General features: G+C 43.1%; 1 protein-coding gene across 1 annotated transcript; it reads right to left on the reverse strand.

The window, feature by feature from the left end:
- Positions 1–370: 370 nt before the first annotated feature.
- LOC119780954 (gastrula zinc finger protein XlCGF57.1-like) lies at positions 371–13,532 on the reverse strand. The gene is made up of 3 exons (XM_038281217.1): positions 13,370–13,532; positions 10,240–10,437; positions 371–1,943 (listed from the first exon to the last, which is right to left on the reverse strand). Exons 1-3 carry the CDS (start codon positions 13,431–13,433, stop codon positions 550–552), a joined length of 1,656 nt encoding a protein of 551 aa, XP_038137145.1. The 5' UTR covers positions 13,434–13,532; the 3' UTR covers positions 371–549.
- Positions 13,533–19,831: the final 6,299 nt, after the last annotated feature.

Here is a 19,831-nt window from a genome sequence, read left to right on the forward strand (position 1 = left end):
TTGTGTGTCTCTGTGTTGCCCTGCGACAGACTGGTGACCTGTCCAGGGAATACCACAACCTCTTCTCACCATTAGACTGCCGGAGATAGGCACCAGCCACAATGCGACATGGACAAGGACTAAGCGGAAGAAAATGGATGGATGGATGGGTCAGTTCAAAGTGGGAAATGGTTTTAATGTGTGTATGTACAACGGAGTATTAGGGCCACACATGAAGAGAAAAAATATTTTTGCCATGACGAGTTTAAAGTCGACACGTCGAGATTAAACTCAACATGACATTTCAACTTTATTCTCGAAATGTTGAGTTTAATGTCGACATGTCGACTTTAAAGTCGACATGTCGAGTTTAGTCTCGTCATGGCAAAAATATTTTTTCTCTTCATGTGTGGCCCTAATACTCCGTCGTAGTGTATGCCACAGAGAGAGAAGTTAAAATAATCTGCACAGATCTGCTCACCCTGCCTAGTCAGAGCCTCTCTATACGCAGTCAGCGTGACATGGAAAAAAACTGGATCGGAGATTAAATATAAAGCATAAAAAATCTTTCTAAGCTTTGTGAGTTGCCATGTGGGATGTCAAATTTCCCTTCTGATTAAAACTTTTGCCACAAATCACACAGGAGAACGGTTTCTCACCTGTGTGAGTTCTTATGTGTTTTTCAAGATTAGATTTTTGAGCGAAGCTTTTTCCACAAGACAGACATTCAAAAGGCTTCTCACCTGTATGAGTTCTGATGTGTGCATCCAGATTAGATTTACGAGTGAATCTGCTCCCACAGGAAACACATTCAAATGGCTTCTCACCCGTGTGAATTCTCATGTGTTTATCAAAATCCCATTTTTGAGTGAAGCTTTTCCCACAGCACTGACATTCATACCTTTTACCTGTGTGAATGCTCATGTGGACATAGAAATTAATTCTTGTTTTGAATGTTTCTCCACAGATCTTACAGGGAAAAGAGCTTTGAGCTGAGTGAGTTCTCATGTGAGAATTTAATCTGCTTCTTACTATAAAACTTTTTTCACAAACTGTACAGGAGAACGGCTTCTCCCCGGTGTGGATTCTGACGTGTTTATCAAGACCAGATTTCTTAATGAAGCTTTTCCCACAGAACAGACATTTGAAAGGTTTCTCACCAGTGTGAACTTTCATGTGGTCATTCAAACAAGATTTTGAGATGAATGTTTTCTTACACAGCTCACATGGAAAAGGCCTTTCACCTGTGTGGGTTCTCATGTGGTTGGTTGATTGGATTTTTCTAGTAAAACTTTTGCCACAAATAGTACAGGAGAACGGCTTCTTTCCCGTGTGAAGACTGACATGCCGAATCATGTTAGTTTTAGTATTGAAACGTTTCCCACAGGACAGACATTTGAAAGGCTTCTTATCTGTGTGAGTTCTCGTGTGTTTATTCAATAAAGCTTTTGTCTTAAACCTGTTTCCACACTTGTTGCAGGAAAAAGGCCTTTCGTCTGAGTGACTTATAATGTGGATAGTCATATTACTTTTTTGGGCAAAACTTTTTCCACAAATGGAACAGATAAATGGTTTCTCTCCGGTGTGAATCCTGACATGTCTATCCAGACCAGTTTTATTAGTGAAGCTTTTCCCACAGGTCAGACATTCATAAATCTTCCCACCAGGGTGAGTTCTCATATGAACCGTTAAATATTCTTTTTCTTGGAAGGTTTCTCTGCAAACCAAACATGGGAATGGTTTCTCTTCTACGTCTCCTTCCTCCTCCTTGAGAAGCAGCTGCTCCTCCTGCTCACTGATGGGGAGCTCCATGGTTTCCTCTTTAGTCCAGGGATCTTCTGGCTTTAGCTGCTCTTCTTTCATCTGCAGAGGTTCTGGTTCCTCTTGGTCCAAACTGGAATTCCTCTCCTGTTTCCAGAGCTGCTGCTCAGAGAAATCCTCCTCTTTTCCAACCTGCAGGAGGTCTGGAAAGACAAACACAGGAGAAAGACGTGATGTTGGAGGTTACTTCCCCGTTACCATTAAAACCATCCAGCAGGACAAACCAGCTGGTTCTGAGTTATTCTGAATCAAACAGGATTATCTTTAATCCCAGATATCCTACATTCAGTCGCTCCATAGCAGCACTCTGATTACAGCTGGTAAAAACCGTCTCCATGGTGACATCAGAGGGAGCACCCTGCTGGAGCTAGCTTAGCACGCTATAATGGAGATGGATGAAACACTGATGATTGCTCAGATAATCTAGTCCAGAATCAGTCTGTGTGGTTGAACCATCAGCCAGTTGAAGCTCAGGAGAGGGTAGTGATGCTGAGGGACATGGAGTCAGACCTCTAGCCTACAGTCAGACTCTGAGGCTGATGCTAATACGGCCGCAGCTGCTCCACATGGTGGGGAAACATGGCTGCTATGCCTCTGCTACAGATACTAGAACCAGTTATTAGTTTATCAATAGCAATAAGGATGTAATACTTTATATCAACATACAGGACTTAAAGTAAAAAAAAAGTAAAAATCCTGTGCCTGAACTTTTTTGAAGAAGGCTGGGTTTTTTATAAATGGGAAAATTTGGCCAAAATGACGGGGCAGTCTTTTGTTGAATTAAGGATAAAGAACAACCAAGCGACTCGTTCAATGAGAGAACTAAAACACAACCAGTGTTGCCAACTCAGCGACTTTGTCGCTATATTTAGTGACTTTTCAGACTCCTCCAGCGACTATTTTTCAAAAAAGCGACTAGCGACAAATCTGCCGACTTTTTACGGTGTCACTGGCGGCTTTTGGAGAACGTGAAAGCATGTATCGTTCCTACTCTTGTCCTCCAGGGGCAGCTGCTGCCGTGGGGCGCCTCCCCCATCCCAACCCCGTTCTCCCGCAGGAGTCCCTCTCAGCGCTGCAGTCAGAGCCGCAGGATGTTTACCCTCAGCGTCCAGACTGCAAATGAAGCGCGCATGCGCCAGGATTGACGGCGCAAATTGATCACGCGGTGCCGCTCCGCCCTGACTTACATTCAAGGCGGGAGCGAGCGGGATGTAAATGTAAAATGTTATTTGGTCTAAAATAAATAACTGAGTTGAAATATTTTATCTTAACTAAATAACAGCATTTGATTCACACAGTCAGTCACTTAATCACCTTGTCCATTGAGTGAGTAAAAACACTATTATAAAGTGTTTTTACTCACTTTTTGTCTTTCTGTAACGACATTATTTCTCCCACAGCATCAATAACATGCACATCACTTCCTGTGGCAGATTATGCAAATTAGGCGATGACGTCATTCAGCGACTTCTAGCGACTTTTAGCACAGCCAATAGCTACGCTCCTTGCTGATTAGTTGGCAACACTAGCTACGTTTACATGGACACAACTAATCGGATTGAAGGCCTGATCAGATCAAAAATGTTTCATGTAAACATGTCAGACTGAAGATTCTAATCCGATTCGGTCCGATCGGATCTAAATTTAATTCCGAAAGAGAGAGGTGGTTTTTGCCGATCGCCATTCCGATTGGCGTTCATGTAAACACCCATTCGGATCTTAAGAGTAAAATAATCTTCACTGCGCATGTGTGCGACGTCAGCATGACGTTTTTCCGCCTTGTCAACAACAGGAAACCACCGGTCGCTCTCGCTGTGAACAACATGGCGGGAGGAGTCTAGGAACGCCGACTTATACATTCAAGTTCATTTAAAGCTGCAGGAAGCAGGAATTTATCCTCCTCCTCTTCCTCTTTTCTCTCTCCACAGCCCACTCGCTCTCCCACGCCGGCTCAATCGCTCATTCTCTACATTTTCTCTCGGACATTTCGCTGCCAAGCGCTTTTTTCCTCCTCTCTCCGTTTTTCTTTCCGCTCGCTCCGAGCGCATCGTTTGTCAGGCCTCCCAAAAACCAGACGCAGACAGAACTGCCAAGTTTGGCAGGAAGTTCTGCGCATGCTTAAAAGATTTAATCTGATCCAACGCTTGGTACATGTATACACACGTCATGATCGGATCATTTCATTTAGTGTCCATGTAAACGGAGATTTTGAATTTCCGATCAACCAAGGTTTGGATCGGATCGGGGAAATTTTGCGCATGTAAACGTAGCTACTGAGCACATCATGTTCAAAGCACAGAGGAGGTGCAGTTAGTGCTCCAACTTCTCTCCTGACCTGCTTCATCCACTTTGAAGGCAGCTCAGCGTCCTTAGGAAACTTAAATAAGCTGATGGCATCCTGACTGGGCTGAAGCAAAAAGCTGCGACACAACATGAAGGCAAAGCTCTATCTGAATCCAGTTTATAAGTAAACAGCTGGATTCATCTCTCAGTCGTTCTGCTGCATACCTCACTCCCTGCTGATCCTCTAAACAGCAGCTTCTTTTTTTATCAACAAAAACTATTTTGATGCAGGCACCCTTGAAATTAATACATTAATCATTGGTATTTATGTTTTGGCCAAAAAACATTATTAGAAAATGTCAATAATGTAAAACTGTAAGGATTTATGTAAATAAAGATGTTTTGAATAGTCATAAATTGACAAAATCTGAAAAAAAGAAATATGAAAGCAAGTTTTAAATTCATGTCAGGCTATTAGGATTGATTGACTTTATTGATCTCACAGTGGAGAAATGTATGCGTTACATCAACTAGTCAGAGAAGAAGACGAGGATGCGTGGCATATATATGCAGCACATACAGTGCGTCCACATATGGCAGCTTTTCTATAGCATTAATATTATACAGGGTTATTGCACAGGCCGTTTACATCGGTATCTATATAGATGGATATTTATATATAATATATATTTATAGCACTGTGTGCCAAATATAGAGAAACTGGTTATTGCACAAGTGAATTAAATAGTAATTATTCTCCATTGCAGCAGTTATTGCTGTTGCAGTTTCTGATTGAAGAGTCTGGTTGCAGCAGAGAGGAATGACCTGCAGTAGCGCTCCTACTGAGGGTGCGAAAGACTAAAGGAGCAGCTCAGCTCCTCTACAGTCTGCAGCAGAGGGTGGAAGGTGGCGTCCATGATGGATTCTATTCAGTTTATTTCTATAGCTCCAATTCACATCATGTCATCTCAGGTCACTTTCCAGTTCACCAGATCATCCAGTCAGATTGATTCAAAGTTTTCTATCTAAGGAAAACCAGCTGATTGCATCGACTCATTGACTCTTCAGCAATCCCTCACACTAAGCATGCTTGTAGCGACAGTGGAGAGGAAAAACTCCCTTTGAACAGGAAGAAACCTCCAGCAGAACCAGGCTCAGTGTGAGCGGCCATCTGCTGAGGCCCACTGGGGTTCCAGGAGACAGAAGCAGACATAGAAAAAGAAGCATAGATACAAAAGGCAACTGTCAACCAGCTCCACAGGCGGCCCCGTCCAGGAAACACACAGCCAGGCAGACGAGCTCCGAGCCAGCTCCCATGTCAGAGGATGAAGAGAGCACATCCAGTTAGTCACAGTCAGAGAAACAGGACTACACTGGAAAACAGGCCAAGCTTACACCAAAAAATAAAAAGTTTATAAAAAATTATAAAAATTAATGAAAAATAAAAATTAATGAAATTCATGAAAATATCCCAAAAATAAATTAATGAATTGTAATTATTTTAAATGATCCGCAGAAACCCTGGATCATTTCTACATGTTTTGCTGCTTTGAATTTAATCATCTGGCTCATGCTCTCTACGATCTCCAAGGAACTCAGAGCGGAGCGGACGGACAGTGGAGGCTGTAGGCTTTGCTTTGAGCAGCCGGTCTGGAGCGCAGCGGGGCGGAGCGCTGATGGAGTATGAGGGATTTCGGGGTTAGCCTGACATGTTGGTCGTGTTGCTGTTAGCATAAACAAAACGTGTTGCACAATGCTTGCACACTGTTGCACTTTTATCCACAGCTTTCTTTCCACACAATTCTCCACAACAACTGATTTTTTTCTGCTACACCCGGCTACGCTGCTTCGCTTCTTCTTCTTCTTCTTTACTACTGGTGGTTGGCTTTTGGTCGCAGTACCGCCACCTTCTGCTCTGGAGTGGAAACGCTTCCTCTATGAGAAAAAGGAGCAGCGCATGAACCGAACGCAACACACGCGAACCGAACCGAGACAGTCGAACCGAACGGTTCGGACGGTTTTCAGAAACCGTTCCATCCCTACTATATATATATATATATATATATATATATATATATATATATATATATATATATATATGTTGCCTTTGAGTTAGTTGCATGACTTCCTCAGATTTCTTTAGCAATTGAGTTAATATACTTCTATTGAACCACTGGTTAAAACCCTTACACTGTGTTTTATGTGTGATTGTTTTCGGCATGAGACAGAGATGAGCTGCAATGGAGAGAGTTCCAGAATGATCCAGCCAGGCTGTAATAATGATGTTGTTCCACCAGACTGCGAGAGTCTAGCATCATCCATGCAGCTAGTAAGCAGTGTTCTTCTGGAAGATGACCCAGCAGTCTGCTTAAAGCAGCTGTCTGATGGAGCACGCTGCTCCATAGCACGGAGAGGACCGCTCCCGGTGAAGGACAGGATCTTTCCAAAGAAATGGAGACGATGCAGATTTACTTCCAGCTATTATTTCATTCAAATGAAAAATGGAGAACAGATAAGCAGATCATGGCTTGTCTACAGTGAAAAGAAGGACTGGGTTATTTACTTTGGCCTTTTTGGAAACACAGGAAGGAGCAATCAGCTAAGTGAGCTTAGTGCTTGGAAAAAATCTTTCATTCCTTTAGAGACAGCATGAAAAGTCAGCTGAGTACAAAACATAGAGAGGAAAACAAGAAGAAAAGTCAGCTAGTTCAACAGTATCTTAAGGTTAAATGTGTAAAAGATAAGGAAAAACAGTGATTCTTTAAACTGCTTAGACTTACAAGAAATAAGGTTTACTAATAACAAGTTTTATGTTGTGTCCCCAAATTATAGAAGTATAATAATTAGAGGAGGAGATGTGAAGGTATCAGTAGAGTTAAAGGTGCGACTTTGTATGCAGGAAGTAACGCAGGAGTTCGCCAGTCAGACAGACGAGATCTGAAACATGTGAGCTGGTGAAACCATTTGTGAATAAACCTGACGAGTTCAGTAAGCTGTGTCAGCCAACAGTTTGACAGTCACCCTACAGAACATTACCAATATGGACGTCTGGCGCCCCCTATCACAGCAACTCCAGACACACACGGCTATTGATCAGCTGAAAAATCCCTGGAAAAAAGTTCTGAGGCGACTAAATGTGATTTTTAACCATCCTGCAGACTGAAATCTAGCATTTCATGGTCACTCTGAAAGACTGTTGGATATTTCCTTGGCCGAGTTCAATTCATGGCTTCATTTGGCCCAATTATGAGACAGAGCATCTGAGGAGACGTCCAAAGAGCTTATTGACAATTACTTAAGCTAACGCATTCAAAATGAAATCATCTTTATTGTGGAGAAAGAAAAGAAAGCTAAATATTCAGCTGCTGTCATGGAGCTCAGTCACAATGAGCAGCTGTCAGTGGTGCTACTGGTTTGAATGGTGAAAAAGGTATTTCCATTCATGAGGACTTTGCTGGTGTTCTACAGGCAGTAGGAAAACAGGGAGAGGCTTATGTGAGTCATTTTAGGGCATCTAGAAACACGAGGATGAAGATGTTGCTGCCAGTCTTAAAGCAACGGCAGTAACAAGCAGGGGTCCAGAAAAAGAGTCTTAGAACTAAATAACGAGGCTTGGCGTGTCCCTGTGGAAATCACACTTTAAACCTGGGGGTTGGTGACGCTGACATCCATCAGCTTCTATGGCCTGTGACTCTACACTCTGACCCTTCAGTTCACCGCTGGTCCATTCTCAGAGTCACCAGCCAGGTGGGCGTCCAGGATCGAAGCTATCAAAGCTGTTCTCTACCTGCTTCCTGAACTGATAGCGGCATTGGCTGCTCTAAAGGACTGTGCCACGGAGAAAAGGGAGGCAGAGGTTGTTTCAGCATCTGCCAGGAGAAGCAGAGGAGCCTTTTCTGGTTAGCACCATTGTTAGGTGCAATGTGTTGGTCCAGATAAAGAAAGCCAGCAAGGTCTCACAGAACCAGAACGTTCCAACTGAATCAGTCAGGAAAGAAATCAGGGCATCATGGGTTCAACAGAGGCCAGGAAACCAGCTGAGAGGCTGAACATGGAGATGAGTTGGCCAGAGGTGCATCAGAGAAAAATAACCCGACTATTTGAATGTGAAGGAAGAGGGTCTCATGAGATTCAGAGGAGACGTGGAGGCTTCGGTGCAGCCCAGTGGAGGTGATGTGGTTCGGAACCAGCACCTCATACTCTGGGCAAGAAACTAAAACATGTTTGGAAAATATGTAGAAAATAATTTCTCCATGTGACGTTAGCAGATTCTATCTAGAAGCTGCAGTACGGCGCGCTGAAACCGCTGCAGACAGATGCTTATGGGAGGAAGACGGCCCTGATACGCCGACACTAGATGGTGGAAGAACCAGGAACATTTCTGACATGGTGGACAGAACGGATCAACCGCATTCTGAGCTACGGTCATTAGCAGCAGAGAGGGACAGCAAGCCTCTGAACAGACGGTGAGACCATTCTGTTTCTGGTTTCTTTTCTCTCTAATGAACCATGGGGCAGAGGACCAGGCCCTAAAGCCGACTGCTAGACCTCTAAAAATAACATCAAAGTGGTCGGGGGTCTCCCAATTAAAAGTACATAGGATTAAAAACTTTATTATTCTAATTTAAAACCCAATAAGGCATAGGAACCCGTGACTCCACTAGAACACATCTGAGACTTTAGGAATACACTGCAAACCAAAGGAGTAGCAACACAAGTTAATGACGAAAAATAATGTTAAACCAAAGAAAACGAATCTCGCATTGCGTCATCCAGTCCTTGTAGAGCTGTGGCCAATCAACTAATTCAGAAAAATAGTAAACTGTCCTTCTGGCTCTGCAGCGTTTGCACTACAACCGCAGCTCTAGAGGAAAACTATTAGCCTGTTAGCCAAGAGCATCTGAAGAGCACCAGAGGATTAGGGCCAGGCTAGACATTATTTTACTTCTATTTAGGGAATAAAGTCCAAACATTACGAGAATAAAATCATAAAATTACGAGAATACAGTCGTAAAATTATGAAAAATAAAGTCGTAACTTACGAGAATAGAGTCATAACATTAGGGTAATAAAGTTATAACATTACAAGAATAAGTCGTAAAATTACGAGAATAAAGCAAAATTATTCTTGTAATGTTACGACTTTATTCTCAAAATAGAAGAAAAAGAATCCCTAGCATGGCCGGTAAATGAGAGAATAATATGCAGCCGCAGCAATCTGTTCTACCCAATAAAGTGTTGGACGACAACAATAAAGCCATGAGGTCAAATGGAAAACTTGTACCTTAATCAGCCTCACAACTGGGGACACTGCAGGAAAACCCCGACATTCTTCCCACAAAGCAATTAGAAATCAGGTCAAAAACGATCAGCAACCTTATAAAAAGTGACCTGGCATTAAACAGAAGAACCACCAGCAGCACCAGTATCCAGGATCTGAATGCTGGTGCAGCCGCGCGGCGCCAACGCTCAGCCCTCAGAGATCCAACTGCAGGACACCATGGACCGGACTCTCCTAGCTAGCCAGCCACACCCGCTGCCTAGCTACGCTAATGAACCCCATGATGCGGCAAAACAGGAGGGAAGGCGGGGAAAACTGGGCAGTGATGCTTTCAAGGGCCTGAAATGGGTGGGAATTTAGAGATATTTTATGGAAACACTGTTTTCAGGTAATAAACCACCCGCTTACATTAATTTGGAAATAGTTGAAATAGTTGGTTCTCTCTAACAGACGGGGAAGGAGGAAAGAGCTGGCAACAAGGATCGATACTGATGGACATGAGATTGATCTGGATTTTAGATCTATGCTGACTTTCTATGTTCTTCCAGAGGAAAAAATAAATGATAAAAAAGAGAAATATGACATAGATCTGCAAAGTAATCTGTGTGTCCACCGTCCTTCCTCTGCTCCAGCTCAGCTGACCTGCAATGATCACTGATTCAGGAGCAGCTGTGCTGAAGCCACCTGCTACACCAACACCAGAGGCGGATCTATTCTCATTTTCTATCCACTGGCTTGTTTTGCTAAGAAATGTTTCCGTTTAGTTTAAACTGAAATGTTTGTTTTCATAGTGGAGAAAGAAAAGTTAGAATGCTTAAAACATTTAAACCCACCCAGAAAGAGATCCGTTAGTCAGGAATCAGTTCATCTCTAACCTCCAGCCTCCTGCTGCTCCTCCTGCTCACTGATGGGGAGCTCCATGGTTTCCTCTTTAGTCCAGGGATCTTCTGGCTTTAGTTGCTCTTCTTTCATCTGCAGAGGTTCTGGTTCCTCTTGGTCCAAACTGGAATTCCTCTCCTGTTTCCAGAGCTGCTGCTCAGAGAAATCCTCCTCTTTTCCAACCTGCAGGAGGTCTGGAAAGACAAACACAGGAGAAAGACGTAATGTTGGAGGGGAAAGGAAGGAGACATTGAGGCGGCTAAACTGCACCGTATTTTCTATGATTGTTGTTAAGCCAGAGCTCAAACCGTATGATGAACCCCAGCGATTAAAAGTCCTTCTGGATTTTCTGGATATCCTGTCCTGGTTAAGCCGTTCAACAGTAACATATCAGTTGCCATGACGATCTACTCCTGCTCTTCACCAGGCCACAATGAGCAGTTTCCAGGTCTGAATCTTTTTTAATCAGCCTCCATTAAAACCACCAACGTTCCAGAAAAAATAGAATAGAAAATCCCTTTATTTCCCTCAATGGGGAAATTCTGGTGTTTATAGCAGCAAAAAGATTCTAGAAAAAGATGGTCACAAAAATATAGACAGAAAAAAGTCTAAGAATAACATAATAGTGAAGAGTTAAAAGATAAACAATAAAACAATATAAAACTGGAGAATTAATAACCAATATGCAGCTATGGACATTTTTACAGTAATGGATATTTGAAAATAGCAGCAACATCAGAGATGAGCAGAATGACAGCAGCAGGTTATTTAACTGACTAAGGTAGAAATCAGCCTGAATGGAAGAACTGGTTGAGGTTGTTGGGAACAGTGGTGGTTCTAGAGTCTTCCAGCTGCTGGGAGGAAGGATCTGTGATAACGCTTCCTGGTGCATTTAAGGTGCAGCAGTCTGTCACTGAAGGAGCTGTCCAGTTCAGCACCAGCTGAACCAGCATGGGGGGGGGGGTATACATTACCTTTCACTACAAACCATCATTTTCTGCTCTTTGTTGTGTTTTTAAAGCATTTGGTCTCAGTTTGCCAGAAAGGCCTTTAATAGACCATAACATCTGAGTTATTTTATCTTATGCAGGCCGCTGGGTCCATAAATCCAGAACAGACCCACGGCCCGTCACCTAGTCTGTTTGTTCCTGTCACCATCAGTGATGGCCAAAAGAAGCCTTACCAAACCATGACGCCTTCTAACCCAATGCTTTGCCTCAGGGGCCGATATAGGAAATGTGGGGCCCTAGGCAAAGACAGGCAGGGGGCCCTCTGAAGTGAGAAGACACACATAGAACAGACCCATTATACAGATAGAGAAATGTTAATAGAATAGACCAGTATCAGGTGGTTCCTACCTATGGTTCCTAGGCTAGTGTCTCCAGGTAGCCTGATGAGGGCAGCGTTAGTATCAGGTGGTTCCTACCTATGGTTCCTAGGTTGGTGTCTCCAGGTAGCCTGATGAGGGCAGCGTTAGTATCAGGTGGTTCCTACCTATGGTTCCTAGGCTAGTGTCTCCTGGTAGCCTGATGAGGGCAGCGTTAGTATCAGGTGGTTCCTACCTATGGTTCCTAGGCTAGTGTCTCCAGGTAGCCTGATGAGGGCAGCGTTAGTATCAGGTGGTTCCTACCTATGGTTCCTAGGCTAGTGTCTCCAGGTAGCCTGATGAGGGCAGCGTTAGTATCAGGTGGTTCCTACCTATGATTCCTAGGCTAGTGTCTCCAGGTAGCCTGATGAGGGCAGCGTCAGTATCAGGTGGTTCCTACCTATGGTTCCTAGGCTAGTGTCTCCAGGTAGCCTGATGAGGGCAGCGTTAGTATCAGGTGGTTCCTACCTATGGTTCCTAGGCTAGTGTCTCCAGGTAGCCTGATGAGGGCAGCGTTAGTATCAGGTGGTTCCTACCTATGGTTCCTAGGCTAGTGTCTCCAGGTAGCCTGATGAGGGCAGCGTTAGTATCAGGTGGTTCCTACCTATGGTTCCTAGGCTAGTGTCTCCAGGTAGCCTGATGAGGGCAGCGTTAGTATCAGGTGGTTCCTACCTATGGTTCCTAGGCTAGTGTCTCCAGGTAGCCTGATGAGGGCAGCGTTAGTATCAGGTGGTTCCTACCTATGGTTCCTAGGCTAGTGTCTCCAGGTAGCCTGATGAGGGCAGCGTTAGTATCAGGTGGTTCCTACCTATGGTTCCTAGGCTAGTGTCTCCAGGTAGCCTGATGAGGGCAGCGTTAGTATCAGGTGGTTCCTACCTATGGTTCCTAGGCTAGTGTCTCCAGGTAGCCTGATGAGGGCAGCGTTAGTATCAGGTGGTTCCTACCTACGGTTCCTAGGCTAGTGTCTCCAGGTAGCCTGATGAGGGCAGCGTTAGTATCAGGTGGTTCCTACCTACGGTTCCTAGGCTAGTGTCTCCAGGTAGCCTGATGAGGGCAGCGTTAGTATCAGGTGGTTCCTACCTACGGTTCCTAGGCTAGTGTCTCCAGGTAGCCTGATGAGGGCAGCGTTAGTATCAGGTGGTTCCTACCTACGGTTCCTAGGCTAGTGTCTCCAGGTAGCCTGATGAGGGCAGCGTTAGTATCAGGTGGTTCCTACCTATGGTTCCTAGGCTAGTGTCTCCAGGTAGCCTGATGAGGGCAGCGTTAGTATCAGGTGGTTCCTACCTATGGTTCCTAGGCTAGTGTCTCCAGGTAGCCTGATGAGGGCAGCGTTAGTATCAGGTGGTTCCTACCTATGGTTCCTAGGCTAGTGTCTCCAGGTAGCCTGATGAGGGCAGCGTTAGTATCAGGTGGTTCCTACCTATGGTTCCTAGGCTAGTGTCTCCAGGTAGCCTGATGAGGGCAGCGTTAGTATCAGGTGGTTCCTACCTATGGTTCCTAGGCTAGTGTCTCCAGGTAGCCTGATGAGGGCAGCGTTAGTATCAGGTGGTTCCTACCTATGGTTCCTAGGCTAGTGTCTCCAGGTAGCCTGATGAGGGCAGCGTTAGTATCAGGTGGTTCCTACCTATGGTTCCTAGGCTAGTGTCTCCAGGTAGCCTGATGAGGGCAGCGTTAGTATCAGGTGGTTCCTACCTATGGTTCCTAGGCTAGTGTCTCCAGGTAGCCTGATGCGGGCAGCGTTAGTATCAGGTGGTTCCTACCTATCCGGTGTAAGATGATCTGGGGGATCCTGGTGAAATCCAGCAGTCTGTGCTGATCATCCATCTTCTCCTCCTCGATCTGATCTAATCTTCCTTTAAACTCTGGGAATGTTTCTCCAGCAGGAGTTAACTGCTCGCTGACAAACTCTCCTTCCAGCTGGACTCAACACATTCTCACTGCAAACACTCACACATTAGCAGCCTCTCTGCTAGCACACGGAAGCTAATGCTAATGCTAACAGCTGCTAGCTGCACAGTCCGGCTTCTTCTTCTTCTGAGTTTTAATGTTGTTGACAAGCACATTGTATATTAGCTACTGCCTCCTACTGGTATGGGTGCTGAAACTACAGGCTGGATTCCGGCCTCTGCTCTGTCTCTAGTTAATAACTGGAAAATCGATGTTGTTGTTTTTTTATTGAACAGATGTTTCCTCTGTCTCTGGGTGAGAGGATTAGAGGCTGTTTGGAACATAGATATACACAGACTGATTTCACTTTGTCGGCGCCATCTTGGGGCGGTCAACAGCTCCGCTCAGTGTAATGTGTTGAGCAGGAGCAGAATCAATTTTAATCAACTTTAACTTTCTGAATAGTAAACTAGTTTTCATGTTTTTTGTTTGCTGAAAATAAACTAATGGTTCAGTTTATTTAAATATCCTTGGTAGAGTTAAGAGAAATAGAATATTCTGATAGGATGGATGCATGCTGCAAACCACAGCCAATCTTTAGACATATTTAAAAATCTATATAAAATAAATATTCAAACATATTTATAAATGTATAAACAAAAATATTTAAACATATCTCTTTCTTTCTTATTTATATATATATATATATATATATATATATATATATATATACAAGCAAAGCAAAAAGGAGCATTTTTTAGAAGAATATTCCAGCCAATCAAAGCTTTTAAATCAACTCATTTCATGGAAACTTTTCAATCAGTTTTCATGAAACGAGATTTCTCCTTTTTTTCCCCAAATATATTTATTGAACATTTTTTAAAACAATAACATACAGAGTGCATATATAAAGATGACACATTTAGTGGCACATCTGTATGTAAACACCTCGAAACAACGCTCAACAACCCCCACCCTCACCTCTACAGGCTTTGACCAGACAGACAGAACACACAAGCATTCACACACACACACACTTACTCTTTAGGGAAAAATCAATAAAAATAATCAATAAATAAAAATATTAGTATAGAAAATCTGAACGAGGAGAAAAAATTATATATATACCGTATATGTGCTGTCCTCGCCCTGAGTTTTCCAGTTTTTCAGCAAGCTAGACAGCCAGACAACGACGCTCCAATAACCAAACTTCTTTCTCTTTTCACTTGTTTATTGAAGAGTGGACTCTGACCACTGCCATCACTTTAGCCATCACTTAAACTGTAACATACAAACATTACAAAGTCAATCACTCTTGCTGCAAGTTAAATAAAGCAGGTTCAATAAATAACTAGTGAACAATTATTCACTTCAGTTACATAAAGACCAGAAACAGTTGTTTTCACAAACAAACGGTACTTACGAACAAATCTTGTCTGAAACTCAACGTGAAAGATATCAATCAGCTCATTTCCCAAATTATTTGGTGCTGCATTCCACCATCTTGGATCTACACCTTACTTTAATGTCACCAAATAATACAGTGAATTATCCAGCAGGGGGCGCCCTAGTGCGCTTTTCAACCAAAGAGGCAGCACACTCCCCGCCTGGTACAATACAACTGTGCCACTACAGCAATCTTTTCCGTAAACATTTTGAACCGTTTATAGCTATAACACTTTAACTTTCATCTGATAAAAGCAAAACCAAATCAGTAACGGGTCTAAAAAACACTTTTTCATTTCTTTCTGTTACAGTTTTTACTTCTTCTTTCCGAACCTTATTGTCCTTGCTCTCAAATGTTCTCACAACCTTTCCCATGGACCAGTTGTTTCTGTGAGCGAGAGCATCTTTCAGTAACACAACGTCACCAACTTTAATGTTCGGTTTATCGTCCGTCCATTTTCTGCGTTTCTGCAAAGTTGATAAGTACTTACTTTTCCACTGTTTCCAAAAAGAGTCTGCCAGACACTGTACCTGCTTGCATTGCTTTGAGTATAAGTCTGGAGATGCTTCCTGCTGGTGCAGATAGCGCATTCGTCTTATGGGTGAGAAGCATTGCTGGAGTGAGGAGGTTTGGTTTATCTGGATCTGTTGAAATTGGAACAAGTGGTCTTGCATTTATTATTGCTATCACTTCGGCCATGAATGTACTTAACACGTCATGTGTGAGTTGGATGCGTTTGGCTTTCAAAAGAATTCCGTCCAGGATGCGCCTTGCAACTCTGATGAGTCGCTCCTACGATCCACCCATGTGTGAGGAGTGAGGAGAGTTGAACAGCCATGTGCATCCTTTCTCCAGCAGGTAAGAGTTCAGCTCTGTGTCTTTATGGTCCATTTGCAGTTCATTGCATGCTCCAATGAAATGTGTCCCTCTGTCAGAGCTTGATGTTGACATTGATTCAATCAGCTCAATGTGCACAGCTCTTGTGGACATGCAGGTAAACAGTACAGCCCAGCGTTTGCGACGTGTAGAGAATGTCCAGGGCCCAAAAACATCCAGCCCACACTAGTGAATGGCAGCATGGTTGACAGTCTGTCAATGGGTAAATCGGCCATCTTTTGAATTTGCATTTTTCCTCCAAGTTTTCTGCAGAGGACACATTTGTGAATGATGGAAGCAATAAGCCTTTTACTGCCAATAATCCCAAATCCAGCTCCTCTGAGGGCTCCTTCTGTTATGTCCCTGATGTGCCACTTTCTCATGATAGTATCTGATAAGAAGGATAGAAATATGATGAGACTTTGGAATAACAACAGGATGTTTCTCCTCTTTTGTGAGGTTAGCAGGTGCCAAGCGACCTCCTATTCTGAGAAGTCCTTCCTCATCAATGACAGGATTCAACTTTTGGAGACAACTCTGCTTTGGAAGTGGCTGATTTGTTTTTATGCACCTGAGCTCCTCTTTGAATGTTTCCCTTTGTACTGTGTGAACGATAAACTTGGCTGCTATAGAGACTTCTCCTGCAGTGTTACTGTCGCTGAAACACTTCCAGCCTTTACTTTTTGTGTCTGATTTCTTGAATGATGCTGCCACACGCTTTAGTGATGCGACAGTGCGACGCAATCTCATCCAATGAGAGAATCTTTCAAAGCGAGATGGTTCCAGCTGCGTTACTGAGGTGTTGAAATCAGGCCTGATCTCTGTATCTGTTTCAGGGTCAATGAATGTAAAACCATCACAGCGTGATGTCTCAATATCATGTAATGTCAAAAAGGAAGGGCCACTAAACCAGTTTGTGGAAGCTAATGTGGAAGCTGAGATCAGTCTGGCTGTGTCTGCTGGATTGTCCAAAGTGGATATGTAAACCACTGTGCTGGATGAGTGGTCTTCCTGATTCCAGCCACTCGGTTGGCCACATAGGTATAGAATCTCTTTGAGCTGTTATGTATGTAACCAAGGACGATTTTACTATCTGTGAAAAATCTGACAGCGTCCACTTCAATGTCCATCTCATCTCTAATGAGTTCGTATATTTCTACAGCTAAAACTGCTGCTCATAATTCCAACTTAGGAGGCAACTTTGGACTTGCGACTGATGAAACCTATGTTCCACTGACCTTCATTGTGGAGAGCTCTCAGGTATGCCACTGCTCCTATGGCCATGATGGAAGCATCTGAAAATATGCAGTTCTCTCCTTGCAGCTAAGGACCGGGAGAATGAAAAGTAGCACCTTCATATTTGTAGCTCCTCCAGATCTTTCAAAGAATTTCTCCATTTATCCCATTCCTCTTCTCCTTCTGCAGGAAGTGGTTCATCCCAGTCTTTTTGCTCTGTGGATCGGTCACGGAGAAGACCTTTTCCCTGCATTGTGATGGGTCAAACAAAACCTAATGGGTCATATAAACTGTTACCAGTGGCCAAGACACCTCTTCTGGTGAATGGCTTTTTCTCAGTTGTGGCATGAAAAGTGAAACAGTCACTTTTGAGATTCTACAGCACCCCTAAGCTCCTTTGCAGGAGCATGTCGTCCAAATCCAAGTCTTTTAGATCTTTGGCTCTTTCTGCAGCAGGAAATGCTTCCACTACTTTCTCATCATAAGAGGCTATTTTATGTAGCTTCTAATTAGCCTGAGCCAGCATGCTTTGTGCATTTGTAAGTGTTTCAATAGCTTCTTCTTTTGTTGCTGTGGATGAAAGACCATCATCAACATAAAAATGTCTCATTATGAAATGCTTTGCTTCCTGGCCAAACTCTTCTTCTCCTTCAGCTGCGCTGCGTCTCATACAGTAAATAGCCACAGCTGGTGATGGACTATAACCGAACACATGAACCTTCATTCGGTAATCACAAATGCTTTTGTTGGTATCATTATCCACATACCAAAGAAATCTTAAATAATCCCTATGGTCCTCTCTCACTTCAAAACAGTAAAACATTTGTTGCACATCAGCTGAAAATGCTACTGGTTCTTTTCTAAAGCGCATTAGAACACCTATTAGAGTGTTATTTAGGTTGGGTCCCCTTAATAAAACTTTAAGGGACAGTCCTTCAAACTCTGCACTTGAGTCAAAAACCACTCTCAGCTGGTCAGGTTTTTGCGGGTGGTACACGCCAAAAGATGGTAAGTACCAGTGTTCTTTGAGTCCAAAGGTAAAGCGCCCTCTGCGTGATCATTGTCCAGCATGTTTTGGATGAACTCTGTATATTGTCTCTTCGTTTCAGGCTTCTGGTCCAGTGTTTTTCTGAGGGAATGGAGGCGTTTGAGTGCTTCCTCTCTGTTACTTGGAAGCTGTGGTCTAGGAGAACGGAATGGCAAAGGTCCCACCCAGCTATTTCCTTCATTCTGGTACACCTCCTTTACCATAATGTCAATAAACTCTATCCTCTGCTGACAGTGCTGGTTTGTCATCATCTTTTGTTCCTTCAAACACTGTTTCTCCCAGTTGACTTGTTGCTGTTTTTTAAACTGGGGTTGCTTCAGCGGCCCCAAAAATAGGCTAAAAGTTAGGCTGTAAAACACAGACGCTTCTAGTTAGCATGTAGCTGCTATTATAGGTCTTTATATGTGCAGTGATCCTATTTAGTCTACAGTATTTCTTCTTCTGGAGACGCAGTGAACTTTCAATGGCTCCTTCCCCTGGATCTCGTTTACAGGGTCAGCGGCCTCGCTCCTCATTGCCTCATTGATTCCACTCATAGATATCTTCCATAAATATGTGTTTCTTGCTCAAAGATCATCATGCAGTTTTCCAAAGTATATACGTCACAGCTCCTCTGTTAGCCATCCCGTCATGCACAGATCAGATGCCAGACAGTTGGGTTTTAAAAAAAAGATTTACTGTAATGAATGGTAGAGAAAAACAAATCCTCTGGTTAGCCTCCCCTCTGGTTCACCAACAGCTGGAATGCAATAAAAAGTCCAGCAATCCCTCGGATACCCAACTCTACAAAGAAGATAGCCAGACCGGAGCACTCACCACAGCTGGGGGCCAAACACATTCTGTGGATTTGTCAGCCGTTCCCAGTATTTATAGGCCAACCAGTAGGGGGCGCCAAACACCACTCATCACACATAACTATAAAACATATTTTAGTAGAATTTAATCTACATCTTCTAAAACCCATTACATATGGAAAAGTTTAATACAAAACCCAGGATTCAAGAACATCTTTAAATGTATTTATTGGGTATATATGACAATTAGCAGATTAACTAAGATTTACACTTAAAAAAAGTATTATCTTATTTCATTTGCATGATATGAAATAATCTTGTTTTAAGGTTAAAAACTCTCCTTCCACAGACAGATAATCTTATTTTCCTGCTCAGGTTGGAGACAAATTCTTCTATTTTCAGGTCATTTTTTCAGTCCAAGATAAACAGATTGTGAAACTGCAGCTTAATTAACACGCCTCACTTTAACTGAATAGAACTTTATTAAAGTTATTTTTATGAACTGTGGCCTTATATTTGCTTTTAAATGAAATGTTGAACAGACAGAAGGTAACTTCTGTGCTGTAGTTGTCCTGATAAAGTTCCATAAATGTCATCGGGGCGTCTCAGACAGGAACCATTACAGTAAATCAATAATTACGTCTATCAGACGCTTTAAGTTCCATTTCTAATAGAATCAAAGAGTTGAACTTTAAAGCGTTGGTGGCGCCTGGTAGAGGCCATTAAAGACGTAATGCTGGGAACTAACCGGTGGGTGAAGGAGGTAAATATGCTGGTTCAGTTTCCTGGCCCTTCACCATAGCAACGCTCTATGGAGGTGGAGCGTCTCATGGAGAGAGATTACTAAAATCTAGACCCATGACAGATTGAAATCTGGGCCAAAGACAGAAAAAACCAAAGATTTCAGGAGGGAACTTATTTGTCCAGAGGTGAA

Source organism: Cyprinodon tularosa, unplaced genomic scaffold (assembly GCF_016077235.1).
Source record: "Cyprinodon tularosa strain WSP-4 unplaced genomic scaffold, ASM1607723v1 ctg1683, whole genome shotgun sequence".
NCBI lineage: Eukaryota > Metazoa > Chordata > Actinopteri > Cyprinodontiformes > Cyprinodontidae > Cyprinodon > Cyprinodon tularosa.